At 37.4% G+C, this 25932-nt stretch overlaps 1 protein-coding gene across 2 annotated transcripts in view; it reads right to left on the bottom strand.

Moving 5' to 3' along the window:
* The window catches only part of GPC5 (glypican 5), a 789997-nt gene that overhangs the window by 590304 nt on the left and 173761 nt on the right, over positions 1–25932 (bottom strand). For both annotated transcript variants that reach the window (XM_086482021.1, XM_086482022.1), the window contains exon 5: positions 25528–25653. In XM_086482021.1, coding sequence (XP_086338147.1) covers positions 25528–25653 — 126 coding nt within the window. The remainder of the gene's footprint in view (positions 1–25527; positions 25654–25932) is intronic.

The following is a 25932-nucleotide window of genomic DNA, read 5'->3' as shown; positions in this document are numbered from 1 at the left end:
TGAACCTCATTCCATGCAACCACATAGAAAATACTTAGAACCATTTCAAGAATTTAATTGCCTCTTCAAATAAGTTAGTATTTTTAGCATTTCCTTCCCAAGGAGACTTACATTTAAATTCCATAATTTTTGTGTTGATTTCATCTGCCTTCAAAGATGCTTCATCTTTTAACATTTTTGCCACCAACAGTAATTCCAAAGGTAAAATTTATCATATGGATGTCATCTAACTACTAGTAAAGGTGATGAGCAAAACTCATGTTGCTTTCTGTGACAGCAAGAGCAAATAGGACAGGATCTTAATAGAAAAAGAGATTGATCTTCTTAAGGAAAAAAATCCTGACTTGTGGATCCTTTATCATTTTTAATCACTTCCAAGTCTCCTTCACAGCTTACAAAATATAGAGGTTATCCTTTTAGAACAAAATTGAAATCTTGATTTTACATATGACAAGTGTACCAATAGAGCAAAAATTAATTACTCTTCTGGTGAAAATAATGTGCATTGTAATTAAACAGCTTGTGAGAAAATACTGGTATTGGAGTCCTGGAATGGATATTTAATCTACAACACAAAGAAAGTGCTCTAAAATTGTTTTGACAGAAAGACAAATAGGCATATTTTAGATAATCTCAATCAGTTTATGCCACATTTCATAATGGAAATGTAAACATTAATTTTATTCTACCCAGTTTGCCTGCACCATGTGTCAGATATTTCTACCAGAGATTGTCAAAGGTTTTAATATGAGTAGAGTAGGAGTCAAGAAATTGAGTAATGGAGTTCTATCATTGTACTTCATGCTGTTTGTATTTTTCCCAAGATTAGGTTCATGTACTTAACAGAAATTCTTTTAGGTCCCTCTCATATGTACTTGACCACACAATCGCAGTAAGCTACCAAACACTGTAGCCATGAAAACATGATCTTCAGATCCAACAGTAGAAAGAACATTGGTATGCATGATTTAATTTAAGAAATGCTATATTAATCTATACTGCTGCCAGGGATTGGTGTCTCCATACAGTGCAGGGCAGACATGCCAGCTTGACTAGGCAATAGCTTGGGAACCTTCTGCATTGCACTCCTTTGAGCAGTGAAGATAGGTCCTTAAAGCACAGCAACACACTGGCTAAGGGAAGATGGTTGCTTCTGTATGGATGCACTGTTCAAAATCAGGAAGGGACATGAGGTATATAACTGCAACTTAAAAGTGGGGCTGACTGTGGCACAAGAAGAAATGGGACACAGACTCAACATCCTGCAAGCTGTGCAGCAATGTCTGAAGCTCAGTTCCCATGTATGGTATCTGAAAGATCACAAAGTAGCTTAAAACATACTTTCTGTTAATCGCAAGAGCCCTGCTTAACTTGGGAGAAAGGAAGGGAGAGCAGTCCTTGGCCTCTTCACAGATCTGCTTGGATGGTTGTCATGGAAAACTGTTCTGGGAAAAGGACAGGTCCAGAAAAGCTGGTTGATTTTCAAGGATCGCCTCCACCAAGCTCAAGAACAGTCCATTTCCTTATGCAGGAAAGCAAGCAAAGGTGACAGGAGGGCTACATGGATGAACACAGAGCTCCTGACTACACTCAAACAGAAAAAGGTCTATAAAATATAGAAGCAGCGTCAGGTTATCAAGGATTAATATAGAAATGGGGTGCAGGGATGACGGCAAGAGAGTCAAAACCCACCTGGAGTTGAATCAGGAGAAAGTCACAAAGGGCAACAAGGAAAGTTTCTACAGCTGTTATCAGAAGCAAAAGAAAGAAGCCTAGGGAAAATGTGGGACAGCTGCTGAATGGGATGGGGGACTTGGTAACAAAGGACAGGGAAAGAGCCAAGGTACTCAATGCCATCTTTGTGTTGATCTTTACTGCTAACACTGGCCTTCTGCAACCCCAGGTCCGTAGAAGAATCTAGAGCAAGAAAGACCCTCAGTGGAGAAGGACCAGATTAGGGAATATTTAAATAAAAGAAGTCCATTAGCCTTCTATGATGAGATGACTGGCTTAGTGGATGAGGGAAAAGCAGCAGATTCTGTTCATCCCTGATAAAACTCAGAGGAGTGGTTGACAGGTCACTGTCAATCATTGATCTTATCAATGTATATAAATATCCAAAGGGAAAGTGTAAAGAAGATGGAGATAGGCTCTTTTCAGTGGTGCCCGGTGACAGCACCAGAGGCAGTGGGCACATGCTGAAACACAGGAAATTCTATTTAAACATATGAAAAACCTTTTTCACCGAGAGAGTGGTGAACCACTGCAGATGGTTGCCCAGAGAGGTTGTGGAGTTTCCATCCTTGGAGATATTCAAAACTGGAAAAAGTATACCCCTGAGCAACCAGGTCTAGGTGATCCTGCTCTGAGCAGGGACTAGATGTTCTCTAGAGGCCCCTCCAACTACCCTATGACTGTGTGATGACCCCAGAATACTCGTTATATAGCTGTAAAATCCCTGAGCCACGGCTGACTCCAAAGGACTTCTTGTTCTGTTTCCCAGGAATCGCTGACAGTGCAGGATTCCTGCTAGCTTTTTCTTTCACCAACAAAATGTGAAGAAATAACAATTATTTTTATCCTAAATCACAGAAAGACTTTTTTGATCTGTGCAAATGCCTGTGGAGTAATAACTGACTACAAAAATACAGCAATTTGCACCTTTAATGTTTTGCGTGTCACAGAACTTAAAGAAGACTTCTAACTTTATATATAGAGAATGCCACTATGCCTATCAATTCTATTATAAAGATACTTAATTTACTGTGGAGTAAATGGAGTGCTGCCAGAATAAATGACATGGAACTAAGATATGTGAAGCCTCCGTAAATAACCTTTTTTTTTTTTTCCTCAGACATAACTATCATTTATCTCTGGCATAACCAGTGTTACTTTTTCTATATCTTTCCCACAGTAATCCTTCTGTGTTTTTCTTATTGCAACTTCATTTGTCAGTATCTACAGTGCCAATATCACAGCGAAATGACACAAAAGAGGTAACTACTAAACAGGCCCAAAACTCTGTGAGCATGCCACAACCCAACACTGTTGTGTGAATACCGTATCTTATGGATCTCAGCAGGAACTTGCTCTTTTCATGCCCTGCTTACCCTGGCTGGACACACCACTCTGACAGAGCCTTTCTTAATGCTGAACAGAGTTGAAAATAAATTACTGTTTGGCGTACTGTGATACATGCTTGCCACTTTCCCAACAGCATGCCTCTCTTACAATATATTCTGACTGTGACCCAGCACAATTTCTTTACCTTTTCTTGGAGTGCTACTACATAATCAGTTCTTCCAGTAAGTGCACGGCACTTATTTCTGTCTACCTGTAGTTAATTGGACTTTTCCCTATTAAATTTCACTCTTTTTTCCAAATACTTTCTCTGGTATGTAGACACAATTAAAAATTTTAGTGTTGTACGTCACTCCATGAGCCATTAGGGATTCTACACAAATACACAAAATGTGGACAATGTGAAGACATAAAAATACTAGAAAAAAAAGTAGCTATATCAAATAAAGCTTGGTGATTGGGAGATGCCACCTTGTGTATGAAGAATGTAGCATCTGAAAACTCATGTAAGAAAATATCAACTATGAAATTCCCATCTGAAGATAGATGTGAGGCAGGATTAAAGAAAGAATGACTCAGAGTGTAACAATTAGGACTACAGACCTTCCCATTCCATACTATCTATTCAATTAGCACCGTGACCAACAGTCTTTAACCTATCTACATAAATGTGAACTTCTGAGAAATTAATGTCCCTGTAGTACAGGTCCTGGTAAATTTCCTATTTCACTATGACAGATTTTCTGTCCTATCTCCTTTGTTGACAAGCTACACAACTACTGGGTAGGCCTAGAAAATCTCGCTCTTAGTTTCACTTTCCTGGATGAGGCATATAGGAATATTGTCAGAGTATGCAGGGATGCAATGAGGAAGGCTAAGGCCCACCTGAAATTAAATCTGGCAAGGGATGTCAAAGAAAACAAGGACTTCTTCAAATACATGAGTAGAAAAAGAAAGACAAGGGAAAATGTAGGCCTGCTGCTGAACAAGGCAGATGCCTTGGTGACAGAGGATAGGGAGAAGGCGGAGTTACAGAATGCCTTCTTTGCCTCAGTCTTTACTGCTAAGGCTGGTCCTCAGGAATCCCAGACCCTGAAAGTAAGAGAGGAAGTTTGGAGAAAGGATGACTTTCCCTTGGTCAAGGAAGATCAGGTTAGAGATCATTTATGCAAACTGGACACCCACAAATCCATGGGCCCCGATAGGATGCACACACAAGTGCTGAGGGAGCTGGCAGATGTTATTGCTAAGCTGCTCTCCATCATCTTTGACAGGTCATGGAGGACAGAAGAGGTGCCTGAGGACTGGAGGAAAGCCGATGTCACTCCAGTCTTCAAAAAGGGCAAAATGGATGTATGACCTAGGAAAATACAGGCCAGTCAGTCTCACCTTCATCCCTGGAAAGATGAATGGAAGAGCTCATTCCGGCTGTTATCTCCAAGCATGTGGAGGAAAAGATTATCAGGAGTAGTCAGCATGGATTCATCAAGAGGAAATCGTGCCTTACCAACCTGATAGCCTTCTGTGATGGCATGACTTGCTGGGTAGATGAGGGGAAAGCAGTGGATGTTATCTACCTCGACTTCAGCAAGGCTTTTGACACTGTCTCCCATCACATCTTCATAGGTAAGCTTAGCAAGTGTCAGTTAGATGAGTGGACAGTGAGGTGGATAGACAACTGGCTGAAGAACATTGCTCAGAAGGTTGTGATCAGTGGCACAGAGTCCAGCTGGAGGCCTGTAACTAGTGGTGTTCCCCACGGGTCAGTACTAGGTCCAGTCTTGTTCGACATATTCATCAATGACCTGGATGAAGGGACAGAGTGCACCCTCAGCAAATTTGCTGATGGTACAAAACTGGGAGGAGTGGCTGACACGCCAGAAGGCTGTGCTGCCATTCAGCGAGATGTGGACAGGCTGGAAAGCTGAGCGGGGAGGAACCTAATGAGGTTCAGTAAGGGCAAGTGTAGGGTCCTGCACTCGGGGAGGAATAACCCCATGCACTGGTATAGGTTGGGGTTTGACCTGCTGGAGAGCAGCTCTGTGAAGGACCTGGGAGTTGTGGTAGACAAGTTGACCATGAGCCAGCAATGTGCCCTTGTGGCCAAGAAGGCCAATGGCATCCTGGGGTGCATTAAAAAGAGTGTGGCCAGGAGGTCAAGGCAGATTATCCTCTCCCTCTACTCTGCCCTGGTGAGACCACATCTGGAGTACTGTGTCTAGTTGTGGGGTCCCCAGTTCAAGAGGGACAGGGAACTGCTAGAGAGAGCCCAGCAGAGGGCTATGAGGATGATTAGGGGGCTGGAGCATCTCTCTTATGCAGAAAGGCTGAGAGATGTGCGGCTCTTTTGCCTGGAGAAGACTGAGGGGATGTTATCAATGCTTATAAATATCTAAAGGGTGGGTGTCAAGAGGATGGGGCCAGGATGTTCTCAGTGGTGCCCGGTGACAGGACAAGGGGTAATGAGCACAAACTGGAACACAGGATATTCCATCTGAACATCAGGAAAAGCTTCTTTACTCTGAGGGTGACGGAGCGCTGGAACAGGCTGCCCAAAGAGGTTGTGGAGTCTCCATCCCTGGAGACATTCAAAAACTGCCTGGATGTGATCCTGTGTGATCTACTCTAGGTGATCCTGCTCTGGTAGGGGTGTTGGACTAGATGATCTCCAGAGGTCCCTTCCAACCCCTACCATTCTGTGATTCTGTGATATGCCAAGGGCACAGTATAAAGGATGTGTTTCTGCATGCATTTTGTGAGCAAATCTAAGAATTTCAGGCTAGAGGCTTACGAAGATGACTCTTCTTATAATTACTCATTTCACTCCAGAGAAGTAAATACACTTATTGATTGAAAAAAAAATGCATTAACAAGAAAACATTTTCTTTCTTCTCTTTAAATTTCTTGGGGTGAGGGGAAGAGAATTACTTTCTTTTAATATCATGTCACATCACGACTCTAGTTGTTTTATACTCTGCTTGCAGCACTCACTGACTCCAATGAGCACACCAAATAAACTGACAAGGAAGTAAACGTCTGGTGTAAGAAATACACAAAGTAAGACAGTATTTTATTTTTTTTTCTGATAGATCAACTTGTCCAGTCCTTTAAGTAGCAAAACATCTATAGTAGTTATGTTTTCAATACAGGGCTCTTTTCCAGAAACACACCAATTCTGCGTCTTCCATCTTGTTTCAGGGTGCCGTTGGTCTTCTACAGCTTAACCTGCTCTTTCTGTCAGCAGGTTCAAAGTTGTATTAGAGATTCAAAAGAGAAAGAAAGATGGTACAGAACCTATGCTAATTTTATATGAATTATATAGAATTATATATATAATTATGTAATAGAATATAATATAAATTTTATATAATATAAAAAATAGGAAAAACCGTAACAGAAAAAATAATATTTTCCAGAAAAGATTTTTCAGTTTGACAGTAATCCCAGCTCTTGCAGTCTGACTGAGTGCCTGACCTTCTTTTATTCCCTTGAATAGGCCCTTTTATTGCTTGCTTCTAGATATCTACAAGCAAGAAGGGGAGAAAAAGCTGACTTTAATCACCTTCTGCTCTAGAGATCAGAAATGGGGCAAGTGTAACTGTCCAGTATCTGAAACCATAGTGTTAAATAAACAGAAATAACTTCTTTATGTATATGCATGTTGTTGTGGCAATATAGTTGAAAATTCTTTACAAATACAGCTATATCTATGAAATACAGTAGCATAGTTCTTTCTCTGTTTATCATAAGACCCTTTACACAAAAGTAAAACTGTCACCCTCTTGTAAAAAGCACATGTGAAATATTTGAGCCACTATATGGCTTTCAAAGTGTCATTCAATCTTTGCAAGAGCTTCAGCATAAATACATTTTTTTTCTAAACACAAACATGAAAAGAAATACTACAGTTATTGATTGCAAAAGTAGAGCCTGCTGGTTACTATTTATTTAACAAATAACTCTGCCAAACAGAGAGCTTCTTCCTCAAAGACTTCATTATCTAACACCCCAGCTTTGCAAGTTCTTTTTTGTACGTGTGTTTACACACATAAACAGTTTCTTTGATTTCAGCAGTATTCCTCTGGCTGCATTTACCTTCCAAAATGCCTTTTCATGGTCTGAGTTTAAGCAGATGACAAAGTCAAAGGAAAGGAAGCCTGCAAGAAAGACAAATCGGAGGGATTCGGGCAGGGCTTCCTATGTTACCATAGAAGAAAGGTAGGTGCTTCTTCAAAGGAGCTGTTTAGACAAGAAACTTAACTCAGGGCTTCCCAATCACCGTCCTGCAGAGTCTGTCCAGCTCTATTTGCTATTTAGGAAGATTAACTGAGGAAAAAGCCCAGTCAGATGCCTAAAGAACATCTTAAAACTATGCTTCATCATTCCCAGTGTTTCACAAGCAAGTTGTGGCAGCATTAAAATGTAGCTTTTTTAGACTCTTAAGTCCACTTCTCTGACTACACTAGAGATGTAACATCCTAGAGTACCAAACGTGAAAGCTTCATCCACAACACACTTTAGAACAGGAAGAAGTTCTGCTTTCTTTTTCTCCCATAGGCCAGGCATTCAGAGATGCCAGTTTGTGAAACACTTCCCTTCAGCAAGAAAAATATTACATAAAGTATATTTATGGTGATAGTTAGTGTTGCAGTCTAGCCCTCAAAACACATTCTATAGCTAAGAAATACTGAAAATCAACCTGTTAAGATATAAAAAGTTACAATGTTAGGCAATTGAATTCCTACATATTTGTCAGACAAATTTGCCACTTGGTCTTTAATACTATGCTAAGCTGACGCACACAGACTCACACACACATACATGTGAATGACATATTCATCTAGCAAGGCTTTTGTTGGTAAGTATGCTAGATTTCATTTATATACTACGTCACATACCAGTGATACAATTTTTTTAGTCTACTTGGCAAATATATTAATGCTTTCAGTCTACAGAATTTACTCTACAGAATTTTTCCTACCTTAGATATGTCAGCAGGCACACAAAGAACATAGGTACATTACTCAGTGTCACTCCATCTCTAAAATAATGTATACTTGTCGTTATGCATAAAATAAAATCTTAGTAGTAACTAATTTTATAAATGTATCACTACTTCATATGGCTTAAATAATTGTTGTAAAAAATTTTTCTTTACAATTCTCAACAAATACATAATTTTAGCAATTGCTTATTTGTTTGACTGAGATAAGAGAAATGATATAAGGTACAAACTTCCCTTACATAAAAACATGTTCTTGCCTTCAAAATTAAAAAGCAAAATCCTCTTTGAAAACCATTCATATCTTTGAAGGACAATAATTCATTTATTTTTTTCCATTTTCAAAATATTTCAAAATCCTGACATCTTCCCTTGTAAGCAGAGGCTGAAAGAAAAGATTTTAACACTCGGGCTTCACAGTCATTAAATTTACATTTATTTTAGCAGAATACTTGTACTGCAGAGGTAAAAAAGGAAAAATATATTAAGGAGAAACTATTTCATCTGAATGAACCCCATTTAAAATGCTGCCTTATAAATGATGGGTTTCAGTAATCAGTTGTTAATCCAAAGAAACAACCAATAACTATGACTGATATTTTAAATTGCTTTACTAAGCAGTGCACATACTTCAAAACTGAACACACTGGTGATCTGTCACTTTACCTAGTCATCCATCACTTGGTGATTATACTGAAGGGCCCCTCACTGTGTACAATTTACTCAGAGTTCCAAGATTTTGGGCAACAGGATAAAACCATCCAACAGTCTCAGTTTTTTTCCAGCTCTGAAGCAAACACTAGGGAGTTTAATCCACTGTCAGAGACATTTGCCCTTTAAAAAAACAGTGCAATCTCTAAGACTGCAGAAATGCAGAGCAGCTGTTTCAAAACAAGATGAAATAAGTCCATTAGTCCACTGAATGACTGCACTTAGTAGCTTTTCAGTAGTAGAAGAAAATCAAACCTAACCTACCGCACAGTCAGGAGCATTTGGCTACCCTTCTATGAATCTCCTGCGTTTCATCTTTTTTCCAATCTATCCCAGAGTTTAGTATCATAGCATTCATTCATACATTTGATTTGTCTCCTTTGCTTTATTTATCAGTGTTGGACCAGGTAACCTACTGATACTGCTTACTGCAGTGAAAGGACTAGCAAATCACTACCCCCAGTGCCCCACTTTGAAGTTCATGTTTCCTCCAGCAGTCAAAAATTTCTCTGTTGTTCTGCTAAGACAATCCCTTTGTTCTAGATGATCACAGCAGTAGGATTTCAAAAAGTGTCAACTCCTTTATTATAACACAAAAAACAATGGCAAATACCTATGGATCAGTAAGCACATATATGATTGTGAAAATCATAGGTTTTCATACTAATAACAACTTCAGTAAAAACAGTATAGCTATACGAATCCCTATGGGCTGCAGCTATTTCAGGAAAAATGCCTAATACATGAAGATTTTTTCCCCCTTACTTCAAAGGATTAAACCATTCTGCTGCAGGCATCTTTACACCCATAATACTGAATCCACACTGAGTGAATAACTGTACCCAGGGAGTATAACAAGCAAACCTTAATAACAGACTCAGCAAGAGATCTCAGTCATTCTGATATCTTTTTGTGCAAGACAGGCTGAGAATGTACAAGGAGCAAAAAGCCACAAGTAATTTGTAGCATTTCACAGTTACATTAACACCTCTAATTGTAACTGACAGGGCAATTAAGACCGAAAAACATCCCGATACAGTGGCTTGTACACGATGATTGTCCCACTGAAACAACAGATCATGTATTCTATTTGGAGGAAAAGTGTTTCACTTTGTTTTCCTCCATTGAAGTAGATATCCCAGTTCATCATGCCTCATTAAAAGGTTTTTGTTGCTATAAACATTATTTCAAACAATCACAAGCCTCTATATCAAGCATGTAATTTAACTATTCCCTCCTCAATACAAGCATCAAGATTCTTTTAAAAAAGGATGTTGTTATATACAATCCATTTAAATAATGAGTCATAAAATAATAAACAGGCAATATTTTGAATACAAATATATTTAGGACACATGTCCCCCCTCCTTTTATTTTTTTTTAAAGGAAATCCATACAAGTCCCCTCATGTGCCTGGATTTGCCAGGTTTTGTACAGTGGCTTTCCCACCAGCCTCCCTTCCTCCCACAGACATGCATAGATCCCTATGGTGACCCATAACAAGTCATGTCCAACATCAGCAAGTAGTTAAATCCTGTAACAACAATTTCACAGAAATTTGTTTCTGTAAAAACTTGGTGCTTGGCATTTATTTGCCCCAAGACTGTTCCACAGCATGAACTGAAGTGCAGCAACTAGAGATGATTGAGACTTGCTTCAAAAGAACAAGAACACTCCTAATCCAAATTAAAATGCTACTGTAGATGCACCTGTATCTGCTTCTTCAAGTAGAAAGCAGGTCAGTAATATGTTCATAATTTAAGAGGGAAGAATTCCTTCTCAGTTTCTGCACATGTATTCAGCATTGAAAATGGGTGGGAAATTTTTTCTCCTCTGAGAACTCTCCCACATCCTAGCTGTTGACTGTTTAATTTCTCAGTTACATCCTACTAATCGTTTCCTATATACATTTGTATATCAAACATTTAAAATATCTGGCCATACTTCACATAGCTGTGATTATGAGCATACAGGGGAAAAACAAAACCAAAAAATTAAGCCCAACTCCCACAAATGTATGCTGTATTGCAATCTTAAAGACCATATATGAATAAAAATAATCTGGAAGCTGCATAATGATTTAACTAGTTCCGGCAATTCATAAAACAGTTTAATAAAATGATCAGTCTTAGAAAAATATCCAGATCTGTGTCCAAAGTGCAACAGAGAGGTCATTCTAAAAGTGAGCAGTGGATTTCAGAGTGTGCTCTTTTTACCTTTCCCAAATTACACTCAAGACAGATGCACTGAAGGAAAAAAAAAAAAAAATACAACCAACAAAAACCAAACCATAATTGCAAATGTCATAGCTACCAACATATGGGCCTTTACAGGCCTGAGAAGCAAAGTAAATCCATGAAGATGCCACCAAGATGATCAGAGAGCTGGAGAACTTGACATAACAAGAAAGACTGAATGAATTGTGTTGTTCAGCCTGGGAAAGACCAGGCTTAGGGGGGATCTCAGCACACTTTCTGGTTCGTGGACCAGGGCAGAATGATGGCTACTCAGGAATTACTTCTGATATGGAAGTTACTGGTCACTGCCTTCCATTTCTCTGTTCCTTAGAGTGATTGGTGTCCTTGCTTTTTTCTGTACTTTTATTCACCCTTCCCTGGTGTCCTCCTTCCCTTGAATATTCAAAGTATTTCCTCATGATGCACTACTTAAATACTGGTGGCTGTCAACACTTCCAACATTAGCTTTGTATAGCAATTTCAATCACTTAGATGAAGTAAATACAGAATTGGATGGTTTGGGCTTTTTTTCCTCAAAGTTGTGAGCTGCTTGTTTAAACATAGCTAAGGCCAAATGAAGTTTGTGTTAGAAGAGATCTTAACAGCGCATGGCATAACTTACAAGAAGTTGAAAATAAGGTAATCCTTTTGTAGAATTCAAGACACTGTTGCAAATCACAGCTCTGATCCTCTGACATATTAATCAGTTTTTACATTAATATAAATGGAGCTGCATTGTTGTATTAGGCTGTTATATGGCATATGACACGCTGGTCAAAACCAGCAAGTATCTAGAGAAAAGAGGCAAACCCCAGAGGCCTTTACCTTAAGATTCCGTGCTATTGCTAGTTCATCTTTTAAATCTAAATTAAAGCAATCGAAAACAAAAGAAGCAAGCAGTGTTTTCACAAAAGACTACCCACAGGTATTTCCTTGCAGAATAAAGGGCTGCCGGCCGGCAGTAACAAGGCTTCTCTTTTTGGGCCTGCGACAATGGGAATTTACAGTCTTCTCCACTGGGTGGCAACCTAGGATGCAGCAACAGAAAGAACTGCTCTCTCCGGAGGGCCACCAAAAAAAGTTTTGCTTCTGTTATGTCGCACTCGGCAATGCTAGAAACATGTGGAAAAAACAGACTTTGAACAAAGGTGACTGATTATGGCCTAATCAGATTTGATGCAGTTCAAACAAGTATTAACACAGCCCCCAGAAATCCCATTTTTTGCTTGTTTCTCTTCAGGCATAATAGGGTTATGAAATGTGAACTATAGGTGCCATTAGAAGTGTTTGAAACTAATGCTCTCACTTCCTAGTTCTGAGGGAGCTGCAAAGCAGAACATTGTGGATCCACGGTACACACACATTGAAGTGAACGCACAAGTGTGAGCGATTTTTAGGTTACAGCTGTTTTAAATTCATTTGAGTGCCTAACATGTTTTTTTCATTTTTTTTTGTAAAAAGAAAACAGTTCAGAAATACCCAGTACAGTATCATGGAAAAGACATTCAAATGGAGAAATGTCTCCGCTCGAGAAGCTCTCCAATCTCTGAGCAACCACTCTCTGAGATTAGCCAGCAGGGACTCGGAATAAACAGATACTGCTACAGTTTCTCCCTTCTCCTCCTTGGGTACAGTTCCTCAGTTTCTGGGAATGTACAGAAAGCAGAACTATACTGTACCTTTATCAAGAGTCTTTGATGAATTATTCCATGAATTTGTCTAGCCATTCTTTGAATGCAGATACACTGTTGACTTCCACAACATCCTGGGACAGAGATTCGGTGATTTACTATACACTATACTATATATTATGTGAATAACCACCTTAGTTTTTTAATTGGCTGGCCAGACATCGCTTATTGTTGGTAACTGCGAAGGACTATTGCCTACTCACTTTTTCAAGTTTATGTGCTGGAAATCTGTTTTGGAGTTAGATCTCCAAATGTTCCAGGTAAGTGGTCTTATTTAAACAGAAAACCAGTCACAAGAGGACATATTATTGTCACTATTATCCTGGTGTCCCTTTTTTTGGCGATGAAAAACATTCCCCAGGGTTGCTAGTTTAAACATGTTAAAACTTAATAATTTTTAATGTGAATTCACCATGGGTTATATTAATTTTGATTACATTGGTGCTCAATTTTTTGTTTGTTTATTTGGAAACAAAATTTTGTAGCAGAAAGTTTATCTATTTCCCAAATTTTCTGACATTATCAAGGTATTATAATTAGTTCAAACTCACTACAAATACTAATGTAAAAGCAAAAATGTATTTTAATTTTCCTAAATGCAAATTTTTATAGGGACAAATTTTGTTTTGAGACAGATGTGGGTAGTAAAAATATCATGCCTTACTGGAAATCTGGCTTGCTTCCCAGGTGTTCCCTTCAACTACCAGTTGACCTCAGGACTTTTAATACAATTTCCCATAGCTGGGATATATTAATTCAACAATGCCTGTCCTCAGGCTTAGTTTCCCCAAATGGAAGCCAACTTCAGAGTGAAATTTCCACTTTTGTCCTATCATCTCAGCAGATTTCAGTTGATGGCTTTCATTTATTCCCCAGGGTCTATCTCCCCCAAGTTAATGCACTTAGGGAAGTCATCTACCTTCACATGTCCCAAAAAGCTCCTCCCAATGGAGTGAATTTAGTAGTGTTCAACACCTGACAGAAAAAAAAAAAAATCTGACTACAGTATGTATCTGTACCTCTTCATTGCAGACAGACAGGTGAAGGGGAAGTAGCATTACTCCCCGATGCATACATTTAAATGCATAAGCTCAGAATGACTTTATACACTCAGATAAATACAAAAAATGAACTTATTACACTGTCTATTTATCAGAAGATGAGATTTCCTAGGACATGAGTTGTTCTGTCCGTACAGAAAGAATTTGTTCTCTTCCTACAGAATGATAATCTTATCTATTCAAGGTCTATTTCATGTTTACAGAAAAGGCAAGAAAGAAAGGCAATTCAAATCCCAAATAGTTTAAATCTTTCTGGAGGTGATGGAAGTATTAGAGAAAGCTGCTCATCCGAACAACTGTAGGATCTTTTTACATATGGCTTCTCTTCATGTATTCCACTACAATTTCTGTACACAGCTGAGACAAGAATTTTTCTTGTCATGAGCATCTGTTTGATTCATCATATGTGCTGTATCTATCACTGTGAACTGTTCCAACGGCAGTGGTGAAGCATCTGCCATGTAAGCTCTCTCTACAGAGGAGTTCAAAGCCTAGAGGAATCTGAAAGAAGGAAGCTGTGAAAAGCAGTTCAGTGAGCTTCAGCTGATGTTCAGAAAACTTATTTTTCTTTTACCTTCAGTGGTCATCTTCTGGTGACAGTTACCTAAGGATGGTGCACAGTGGAGCAGCTGTAACTACAGCTCCCTGAGGCACAGGGTAGAAGTGACCCATTTCTGTACTTTCTTTCTGATAGCCCCAAAATATGCTTTGAATTGTCTCTATTCGTTCTTTTAAGGTGCAAACCTTTTTCCATCAGACTTAAATGTCTTCGAGGACAAGATATAGATTACTTAAACTACACAACTACACTATGCTGCTCACTCCAAGTGATTACAGTGGTTTGAGCCAGTCCACTAGCACTAAGGACATGTCTCTCTCCATTGACTATAGACTCAAGAAGTCCAGATTAGATCCCTAAGTTTTGCATAGCTAAAGATGTCAGTTGTATCTGAGCTCCAAAAGGAAGTCTCCTTGTATACTCAAATAGGGCATTATGAACATATAAATCCAAAAGAATCCACTGTATTGACTGAGCCATGAGCTAAATTATTTTTCATTTTAAATCCTTTACAAGTGTCTAGGCAAATAAACAACTTCTGGCTGTTCGACCGAACATTTTTTTTCTGCTAACATATTCCTTTATTAAGCAAGTAAAAGTACAGAGGAGGTTGCAGAGTCTAGCTATCAGCTCTTGAACTGGCTGGTAAAAAGTTCTCCTTTGAAAAATCAATTTTCTAGACATAAAAAAAAATGGATTTGAAAATAAATGATTACTGCCAAGATTTCTGTGAATACAGTCTGTGCTGTCAAAAGGCTGAAGGGCAGTACTCCAGAATGAGCTTTCATTGGTTTGGATCACAGTCAAATCTTTCCTGTGCTAGAAATATATTCAGTCAAGAGGCAGTTGCCCTTATCTTGGGATTCCTGTTCAAGGAGTTGGAGAAAATATAGTGATAATATGCAAATACAGGAGGCTTTTGCTCAAAAAATAACTACAACTGTTTATACAGTCTCTCTTCATTAGCTGCTGTCTGGAACCCCTGTACCATTTGGTACTGCTCTTCTACCATTCAGTACTGCACCCTGTTAACTGACCATGTTAAATACTTCTCAATGGAAAATGAAACATCCTTATATCAAAAACACTGTTTGTTAGGATTTTTTAATTTGTTTTTAGTTATTTTAAACACCTTCTGAACAAGGATTTCAGGAGGCACTAATAATGTATTTTTCTTCCCTAAGTAGAACATGTTTGAACTGAAGGCAATAATACTAGCTATCTGCCATGATATCTTTGTAGATTCCAGAAGTATTTCACTAAATAAACAAAAAAATTTCAGTTTTATTAGACTGTAACATAGGATAGGCTTATTACTTCCCCTATTAGTGTTGTACTTATGTGTGATTCAGAGGTTTTAAAGACATCAGGATATGAAAGTGAGACACATTAAAAGAAGGATTAGTAGGAACATACTTGTGTACAGGAATATAAGCTTCTCTCAAATACTCTCACCATTATATTTGGAAAAAGGACATGAACACAACAATTTTTATAGCACTTTATAAGAATGGAGACTTAAAACCTGGAGTTCTAGATGCCATAACCTCACCTATAGTGAAAACAGGCTTAGGAAACAGAGGGAAAATGAAAGGAAAATGTCATATTCTTTACACAACACTCTAACTCTCTCCAAATCCATTCCCAATTTTATCTAAACTTTAAACTGAAATAACTTTAAGAAACTATGTGAGACAGAAAGTTTTGTACCTTATTCAAGAATATGTTCCATCTTTGACCAAAGGTATTAAGAAAGAGCTAAACTGGCGTTTGGTCCCCCACCATCCTTTATACTGCTTACCCCAGTTATCTTCATACATCACTTGGATCAGAAGATCAGCACTAGCAAAAGTTGATCAACACTGCTATATGACAGTATTTTCAGTAAACAGATCAACATGCATACCTAGTTTTCTGGTGAAATATCTCAAACACTTAGGCATAATGGTTCTGGATCAGTCTCCCAGGTTTAACACTTAGCGTTTAGGGTATTTAGTTTTTTAATCTCAGCATAGATACCTTGTAATAGTTTCTACATATTTTAAACTTAGATAACATAAATTCTACCACTACCTTTAGACTGATGCCCTTTACAGCCAAGGGGGAGAAACAAGTTCTTCTAGGAAGTTCTATCCAACCATTTAAAGACTAAATGAATCGCATCCTACAAGGGTACATTTATCTCTTCACTGGAAAAGAGGCCAAGAAGCCAATTCAGATGTGCATTTCTTCACACAAATACTTGGAGTAGAAGAGAGGAAGAATATCAAAAGTTTTAACCTGGCAACTCTCATTAACATAAGCCATAAATGTGTTTAAAAACTAACATGACAAGATTAATGCCTCACACTCCTTAGGAGGAGAAGCTACATCTTATTACACACCAGTGTGCTATAGTGCAATCCCTCCATCCATAGGGATGGGATTTTTTCAAATGTACATAATCATAGAACCATAGAATGTATTGGGTTGGAAGGGACCTCTAAAGGTCATCTAGTCCAACTCTCCTACAACAAGCAGGGGGGGATAATGGTTCCTAACAGTTTGAAGAAAAGTCTTGCTGGTACTCCTGCCTATGACAAGCAGCAGAAGGTCTCTTTGATTATGGAAGAAAAACAGTCCATTGTGAGTTTGGACTGTGTTTTATGCTTCATATTTTCTTTCTCTGCCTCATAGGTATCAAGTACCTATTTGGGAAGAATCTGCACAATCTCCTGTTGCATGACCATAACAATTTAATTCTGCTGCTTTGATCTGTTCTTCATAATAACTTCTTATATGAAATCTCTGGCACTACATGAACATGAAAACCTTTCAGAATTGAACATGACTATTCACACCTGCAGCATGGCATACATAAGCACATTCATATTTCCCTTTCACTAGTTTTTGGTTCAGTCTTTTTTCAGATATAGTTGTCACTAAGCACTCACCAGCAGACATGTGCTTGCCCACATGACTAAACTCAAAACATCACTTGGAACATATTAAAGATGTAAATGCATTGACTGGGCTAGCAAAACATCATTAAACTTCTGTGGGGGATATTACACTTTAATAATTAAGATTCTTTCTGAATTTAAGTAGCTTCAGTTTGGTTTATTCATGCAATGAACTGAGTATACAATGAGCTAACATCACTAATTTCTAAATTCAGAGTCTTCATTAATTCACCTTAATTTTCCCAAGTGCCCACATGTGGACAAGTGCTAAAAAACTTTGGCCCTAAGAATGAGGTGTTAGAACAGAAACAGCTAGAATAAAATAGTCATTCTAATTAATATAAGCTAACTTGTGCCTCCCATCACATAATTCTAAAAGAATACAGGAAGAAGCTGAGCTTCTAAGGAAGAGAAAAAAACGTAGCTTTTATTAAAGAGAACAGATGATAAAGTATTTTGAAGTACAAGCTCGAAAGACTCACGGTCCCACAGATTAGTTTTACTTCATTAGAAAGGATCTAATAATTCTTTTAACTACAAAAGCAGCATGAAGAATTTGATACAATAGGAAAGAATAATATTTATTTCTAGAAAAAATGGGTTAACTCATTTTTTGAATGCATTAATAAAACTGTGTGAATGCCTATTTTTTTATTATCTGTATTACATAAACTACCTTAACAAAATCAAGCTGTACACATAAAAATCTACAGAATAGTCACCAAAATAGGACTATGTAAAGTAAATTTTTTCTTGGGTAGAGAAACACTTACCGCAAACTTTCGCCATTAGAGACATAGGAAAAATCAGTGGTTTTCACATAAGACTCCCCACCAATTTACAGATCTCTAAAATCACTGTGCTTGGGTACTTAAGTCAGCTGTGAAAATGTAAAAAACAAAAACCCCAGCATAATCTAAGTTTCAGTAGCGTATTTTCACAGGTGGTGCAGGACGCTCAGTAAAAATCTGACTTACAACTGTCAAGGGAAATGTCTTCAGTGGGTGCAACAGCAATATGAAGGTTGAAAGGAACAGCTGTAAATCCTGCGATGCTGAACATCAGTACACAGAAGTTTCCTGTTGGGACTGGTAAGCCTGAAGTGTTTATAGAAGCCTGCTGTGAACATCACAGTGAAAGAGGACCTCATAGAAGATATTTCACAACCCAAAATATTGTTTAAACAATTCATTGAGAGCTGTGGCATTAAATTGCCATGGCCAGAGGTGATAAGCAATTTGGTTTTAGAAATATAAATGTTTCACAATATCACTGTGTGAAAGAGGCCTCATTGTAAAATTCCACTAAACTTATTATTTGAAAGATACCCTGTATATCAAAGCTGAATTCAGTTAGATCACATTTCTTTTATAAGAAGTTCAGTGAGGCACAAATACACAAATCTTGTCTACTATAATCTGTTATGATTCATAGTTATTTATTTTATGTTAGGCTTATATTTGAACTATGCAGTAAAGCCTCTTGCATTTCCTTGGCATTAACATGAAACCTTATTATATAAAAAGGAAACAATAGATTTTTTTTGTTGTTTGGGGTTTTTTTGCCTCTGTTGTTTCATGTCATAAACCATGATAAAGTAGTCCTGAATTCCCTAGGGAAACCTCTAAGAGTCATCAGACCACTAATACTAAATTGTGGAGTAAGTCTATTTTTCTATGGCTGTGTAAAATGAAAGAACAAAACACTCCAAGATGAAGGTCTTGTGGTGCCATAATTCAAACTCTTAGAATATCCTTGGTCACTGTTCTTTCTCATGCCTATCTTTCAACAGTCTTCTGCGAATTTATAAACACTCTTACTTATTTAATGTGGCTTTAATAATGTTTGTCAATTCCACAGTCAATACATTTTGTAAATTATTACCAGCTTAATAAAAATTAATTCATCTGGTGTTAGAACCCTTCTATTATAACCCCTGCTGTGCATGACAAACGACTCTAATGCTCCTAGGACAAACACTACAGAAATCTATGTATTTGCTTAAGCAAACAAAAGGAAAAATAGTTTATTTTGAGGTAATCAAATGCAATATGTATTTGCTGCTTGTAAATAATTAAATAAATTCCATCCTGAAGTGTCATAAGATTTATCTAAGCATATACTGAGAACTGATATTACCATTATTAAAGCAGAAATGATTTAATTTTTATATCTCATGACAAAATAGAGAACAAACACCACATTTAACATAAACAAAGATATCATATGCCGTTTCATTTTTTACCCTAATGTCAGACTTGGATCTCCTAAAATCAACTGACACAGGGATCTGAATTTCAGCTTTTATATAAACTACCTAGTTTTTATATAATCTATCATCAAAGCAGTATCCCTTCTTTATTCTAATTTTTGTCTTTCTCTGAAAGTTCAGATTATATTCTCCGCTGTAATTCCCAAATTCATTGAGCTAACCTAAAAATAATGTTTAAGGTTTATCAAAACAAAAGACAACAATTACCTCCAGAAAACCAGCAACTAGACTAGTATAATTATTTTTTATTATTCAGTTACATCTTGATGCCAAAAACATAAATGCCTTTTGCTTTCTATGCTGACTCGGAACAAGTTATCATAAGCCCCTCATATTCTTCTGACAAGTGAAGAAGGATCAATAAGAAATTATTCACTATTGCGGGGGAGGCAGTGGTAAAATTAATTAGTCATCAAACATATCCTGATGTCAGCAGTTTTCCAAATGAAAATGTATAAATTGTAATGAAAAAATCCTCCTGAATTCATGGAGGATCTTTGGAGTCCCACATTCTTATAGGTCAGATGACCTGATTTTTCATTACAGCCCAGGTGCCGTGTGCTGGTGACTTCACTTTCAAGCATCCCTAAAGGGACAGCAGGAATTCAAAACAAAATTACTTCACATTTCAGACATTTGGATTTAACAATTTATTTAATTTTTGTTTTCTTTACAAAACATTCAGCCTACAAATATCTTTATCTACCATTTACCTCTTAAGCTGACTCAATGTTTTGGTATCTGAAAACTTGTTAGCTTGCTTTGGAATGCTATTGGTGTTGAGATTTTATGAATTCACAGAATCATGGGATGACTGAACATTCACAATTCTGGGTCAGGCATTTCCAAATTTGCAGATTGTGAGGAAGCAGATATTTACAATTGTTTTCTCTCTATGCATCTGTCACTGGGCCTTGTTGGCAATAGCATATTAGGCAAAGCAGTAAGAGCCATAATGGGCTGTTCCAACATTTCAAGTTACTGAGGCAAATCTTTTGCATAGGTGGCAAGTGGTGCCTTTGATGGCAGTTTACATTCTGCTTCATTATAAAGTGATGAGAAGCTCAAATAGAAGAAAACAAAAAGGAATTAATTAGATCTTCTTATATCACCGTTTATCTTCTTTTGTTGGCTAAGAACAGACTCAGGACTGTGCTCTTGTTTCAGAATATTTAAGAATCAAAAGAGAAATTCCTTTCCCCAGCCCAAGAACTGTGCTAAAGCTAAGCATTTATTCGATGATAGATGCTTATTACAATCACCTTCTCACAACTCACTCAGCAATTAAAATCAATCACGCTGTTTAATTCCTCTTAATTTTGATACTTCAGATATGTGTTTCATATGAAACTCTTCCAATCTTGATTAGCTGTTTTTAATAATCTCCATTACTCTTGAATCCTTCAACACACATAATCTTACTATTTTCTTCTCTCACATCTATTTTTATTTCAGTAGAATCACTGGTCTCAAGATGTACAGTACATATTCTGCTCTCCTCTGTGGATTTGTAATCTGTCTCTCTTCACAGTCTAGCGAGGCCCTCTGGACTACTAAAACTGTATAAATGTCAGTTAAACCACTTTATGTTCATGAATGAGAACAATCTCAGTTTATTTGCGCACCTCCCATTATTTTAGCTTTAATGTTAAGATGCCACTGAGCTTCCAGACTAATGCATGCAACTCTTCTCGTATGCTTTGGTACTGCATAACTTATTAATTGCTGTTCTTCTTTTTCCATTGAACATAATGAATCCCATACCACTGAATTCCAGGTACTTCATCACAGCACTCAGTTATGCCTTTAAAACTGAAGTTTGAACTTCATGGCCAACCACTGTAGTCACACAATTGGGTAAAACAGTGGAAGGCCTGATGAACCCTCTGGGATGTTCTCTCCCTCATCCTGCAGTGATGTGGACCTTGTGAGAGTAGTCTTGCTCCTGCAAGTCCTGCCCGCTACCAGTCTTGCCTGACATGAATACAGGAACTTGGGGATCCTGGTCTCAGTTTTTGATAAAAGCATGAGCCTGCACTGTGTGACAGGCTAGATTCAAAACTCTCTAGTTTCAGAATCAAGGGCCATATTGACATGACATTACAATTTTGGGAAAAAAAAAAAAAAAAAAAAAAAAAAGGGCTTAAACCAAAAAGGAAACAGCTGAAGCATATGAAATGTAAACTGTTAAGTAAGCTTTCATTTCAGTAATACCCTCTTTTGCTTTTTCTGACCTTTTCCCATCCAGGCTTGATAATCTCTTAGATGGTATTAAGGATGGCAAAGGCTGTAAGATTTATTTGAGATATGATATTATAGCTGTTAAAACCTTGAACTCCTTCCTTTAGAAAATTGCACAGAAAAGGAGAAAAAACTGTAAAGATGTTTTAAAAACATATCTATCTTCTGTTTCCAGGGCTTATTGCTACTTGCAGCTTGAAACACAGATACAGTAGACAGACTTAGCAGTCTCTTCAGGTCCTGATACACTCACACCAGCATTATGTAGCTTATGATACTTCTTTCCCATGTCAGGCCCAAAAATTGCAGTCATCACCAGCTATGGCACATGATTTTTAAATAGAAGGCAAAACCAGACAGAAATGGTGAATCTCAGAAGAGATAAAATCTATTGAACAATACAGACTTTCCTCCATCTGTGCCAGGAACACTGCACAGATGAATTCACCAATATCTTTATTTATTACTATACTAGTGGGGGGGAGGAAGAAAAAAAAAAAAAAAAACCACGAAGAAAAGAGAGTGAGCGTACAGGTTCAGGTGTTCTTCAGTATTTACAGAGAAAAACAATGACACCTGCTAAGGTCATTATTGCTTCTAAAATGGCACAGTATCCTGGAATCATAGGAACAGAAGTTGAGCAACACAGGATTTAGATAATCCTAGATTCAGAATCAGAGGGCTGGAGGAGATTTTGAGAGGTTATCCAATTTATCTCCATATCTCAAAAGAAAAATCGGCTTTTGCTGCATCATTTCTTAGTGCCTTGCCTTGCCTGTCCTTCAGGCAGATGCTGGACCCCCAAATTACCTATTTTCATCCCTTATTGTCCCTCATATTTAATCAGAATATATTTAAAATGTTTGCTGTGTGTCCTAGCCATTATGGAAACAAATAATAGGTACTTTTCTTCCCCCTAGCAACAGCCTGTTTGCCCTTTGCATTTTCTAAGAGTCCTTCTTCTCCTGGTTAAACAAATCTAATTATTTGACTCCTTTTTTTGTAAGCTGAGTTTCCTAGATACATAATCGATCTCATAATACTTCTGGGAATACTCTACGAGCATGCCACAGTTTTCCTGAAAATGCTAAAATTTGGCTTAGGTTGAGTTTCATCAAGGTAATTTTGAATTGCTGACCCTGGTTTTTGCATGTTACTAGTCCCTTCTAATCTGTTTTGCCTGCACAGTGGTTAGGCTCACTGCCTCCAGTCCACATTCACAAAGCCCGACATCTTCATTTCCCTTCACAATATCCCCAAACGCAATCACTTTCAATGCTGCTCATCTCCCATTAGATCTCTTCACTAGTTGATTGATTCATTGGTCCATTTCAAATGTAATTTCCCAGCACAATCTGTGGGGCAGATCTGGAGCCTTTCTTGCTCAAACACAACCTCCTTGTTTCTGAATTTTCACATTTTGTTTGTTTGAATGTGTTTCTGAGGCTGAGTTTGACTTCCCATAACCAAGAGAAATCTTCAGGCACTGCACGCCCCGTGTGTGTGCCCCTCTCCCACATGCTTGCACCACACATGCCTTAGCTTCATAGCAGGCACACAGATGTGCCTAAGCATAAAAAGAAAAGAGTGCCCATTTTTCCCTAAATTAACAGTTCTGTAGTAATAACAATAACAGTAAAAAAACCCTGACCTCAGTCAAAACACAGGAAAGATTTTTTTTCCCCCTTCAGCTACAAAAGGACAAATGTAAAGAAATAAAATTAAACAAAGGACATTTTTATTGGGTAACAAAGCAAAATGAAGGGGAGGAAGAGAACAGATGTGAGCACCTTCATATAGCTACTGAAGCAGGAGAATATGTACCACAATATATTTAATGTACAAGTAGGGCTATTGAGACATAAGAACTATCTGCTGGTCTCAGCTCCAGTTGAAAACCTAAAGCCACTCAGTATCCTGCTTTTCTGGTTTTAATCAGCTCTCTGTACTTCTAAATATTATCTACATGTCAGCTTTTTCAGGAAGTTAACACTAAAATTTACTGATCAAAAATATAAAAACATATATTAATATATATATGAAAACAAAATATTTTAGTAAGGAAATTTATAAGTTAAACTAAAATCAAAGTGGTCTTACTTTTAAGATATAGTGGTTTTGTCACCAATTTTATCTTTAGGTTGACCCACAAATAAACAAACTGCAGAAGTGAAACATTTTTAGTCAAATTAAATTACTTTTAAAAACAACTATGGTCTATAATTTAGTAGAATATTTAATTTCTGTATGAGGACTTTAGTGTCTAATCAATCAAAATCAAACAGTACAGTATTATAGTATAAACATAGTAATAGTATTATAATATAATATAATATAATATAATATAATAACTAAAATACAATAGTACGATGTCATATAGTAATATAGTTTTGAAAACATACAACATGTTAATAGTAAGACTATAAGCAGACAAAAGTAACAATACAAGAGCATTGTTCTCAGGAAATCTGTAATTATAAGAGGCTTACTTCAAATTGTTACTGAAACATTTGGTAATAGTAGTGTAACTCATTTGGGGAAGGGCAGCAAAAGAAAAGCCAGGAGGTGACACTGAGATTAAAGCTCACATATAGATACCTAAAGAAGGAACACGTCATCTTGAGAAGATTGTTGAAACCTTAGGACAAAGGTTCCCAATGAGACTATCAAGGGAGTCAACCACTCATTGTGTCTTGGTCCTGCCAAAGCATTGGACTACACAATGAGATAAAGAAAAGTAGGACTGCATCTGTTTGCTGAAAAGGTACCCATTAAGTTTCCTTAGGTATCATTAATCAATAATTTACAGCTCCTACCTAACCTTTCTAGAGATACCTGAAGGTGCAGGCTGTCACTGTTTCTTCTACTTGGTACCAGCTACCTCCCACTTTATTAAATCACCTCACAGCCTTTAGCCACCTTCTTTGATATGACCTGTGATACTACCTACTAATAAATGCTGTATTAACAGCATGATCTTCATAAAAAAAAATTGCAATGAATCTTAATAATTTGGTCTCTGTCATCACAAGGTCTTCATGCTCAGAGAAATACTTGTTTTGGTGATGAGAGTAATAAAGAAAAACATAAGAGATCAGCTCTTTGAAAATCCTTCTGACATCCTCAAATGCTAGTGTTTTCTAAGCTGTGAAATATATTGATTCCAGAGATACACATCCAGGACACAGCGGTTTATTACTACTTCTGTTTTGTCATTGCTGCTGAATGGTGTCTCCCAAGCCACTGCATACACAAAACAATACATGTATTTCACCTTTGTTTTATCATTGTGTTTTAACTTTTAGCTCTCCCAGGAAACCACATATATTGATTACTTCATTCTTCAGAGGCAGAGAAAGTTTTAAGAAAATAGCTTGAGTTTATTATCACATACTCTGTATTAAAAGGAGCAATTTATAAAGATCACGCTCAAACAAAAATCCATATTCTTCTTCTCCAACTGTGTTTTCTAAATGCCAATCCAGCTTCTTTTCCAGTTTATGTTTAGGTGCCATAAATTTGAAGAAAAAATGTCTGAAGAACAGTAGAGATCTTTTTTTAACTCAAAACTGAGAGGGAGGGAGATTTTTTTTACTGTTTACAAGTAAAGCCTGAGATTTTTCGAACTAACCTTGACACATACCTAGGGAAACAATGTACTTGAGTTGGAAGCTACTTTAGAGGAACATGAAATAACAAAAGAAAAGACAAAAGTGAGTCAGAAATGTACCTTCTTACAACATCTTCTCCGTTCCAACATGGGAGGCCATCAGCAGCTGCCAACTCATTGCCGCACAGATGATCAGCCAAGCCACCATAAAAGGCTCTGTAGAGCCGGAGGTGGCTGATAAATTCTCTGCATAGGGGAACATGGGAAATAATTGACAATGTCAATCAATAGCACTAAGCAGTACTGCTGTTGTGTGTTTGTACAAGAAGATAAAGAATGTTCTTATTCTATTACTCTCTGTTGGTTCCAATGATTTTTTAAATCAATTTGTCAATTTCCCGTTAGATAAGTTTGATTCTCTCAGACACACTTCAGTAGTTTACAAAGCTGATACTCTCATTGGTCAAAGTTAAAAAAAAATATTTACTCATGCTCTGGAACAGCAATTATATTCCTCTAACCCGA

The sequence above is a fragment of the Leptosomus discolor genome, chromosome 1 (genome assembly GCF_034619465.1).
Source record: "Leptosomus discolor isolate bLepDis1 chromosome 1, bLepDis1.hap2, whole genome shotgun sequence".
In the NCBI taxonomy this organism is placed as follows: Eukaryota; Metazoa; Chordata; class Aves; order Leptosomiformes; family Leptosomidae; genus Leptosomus; species Leptosomus discolor.
The sequence above is the reverse complement of the archived record's forward strand: the minus strand, read 5'-3'. Positions and strand labels throughout refer to the sequence as shown.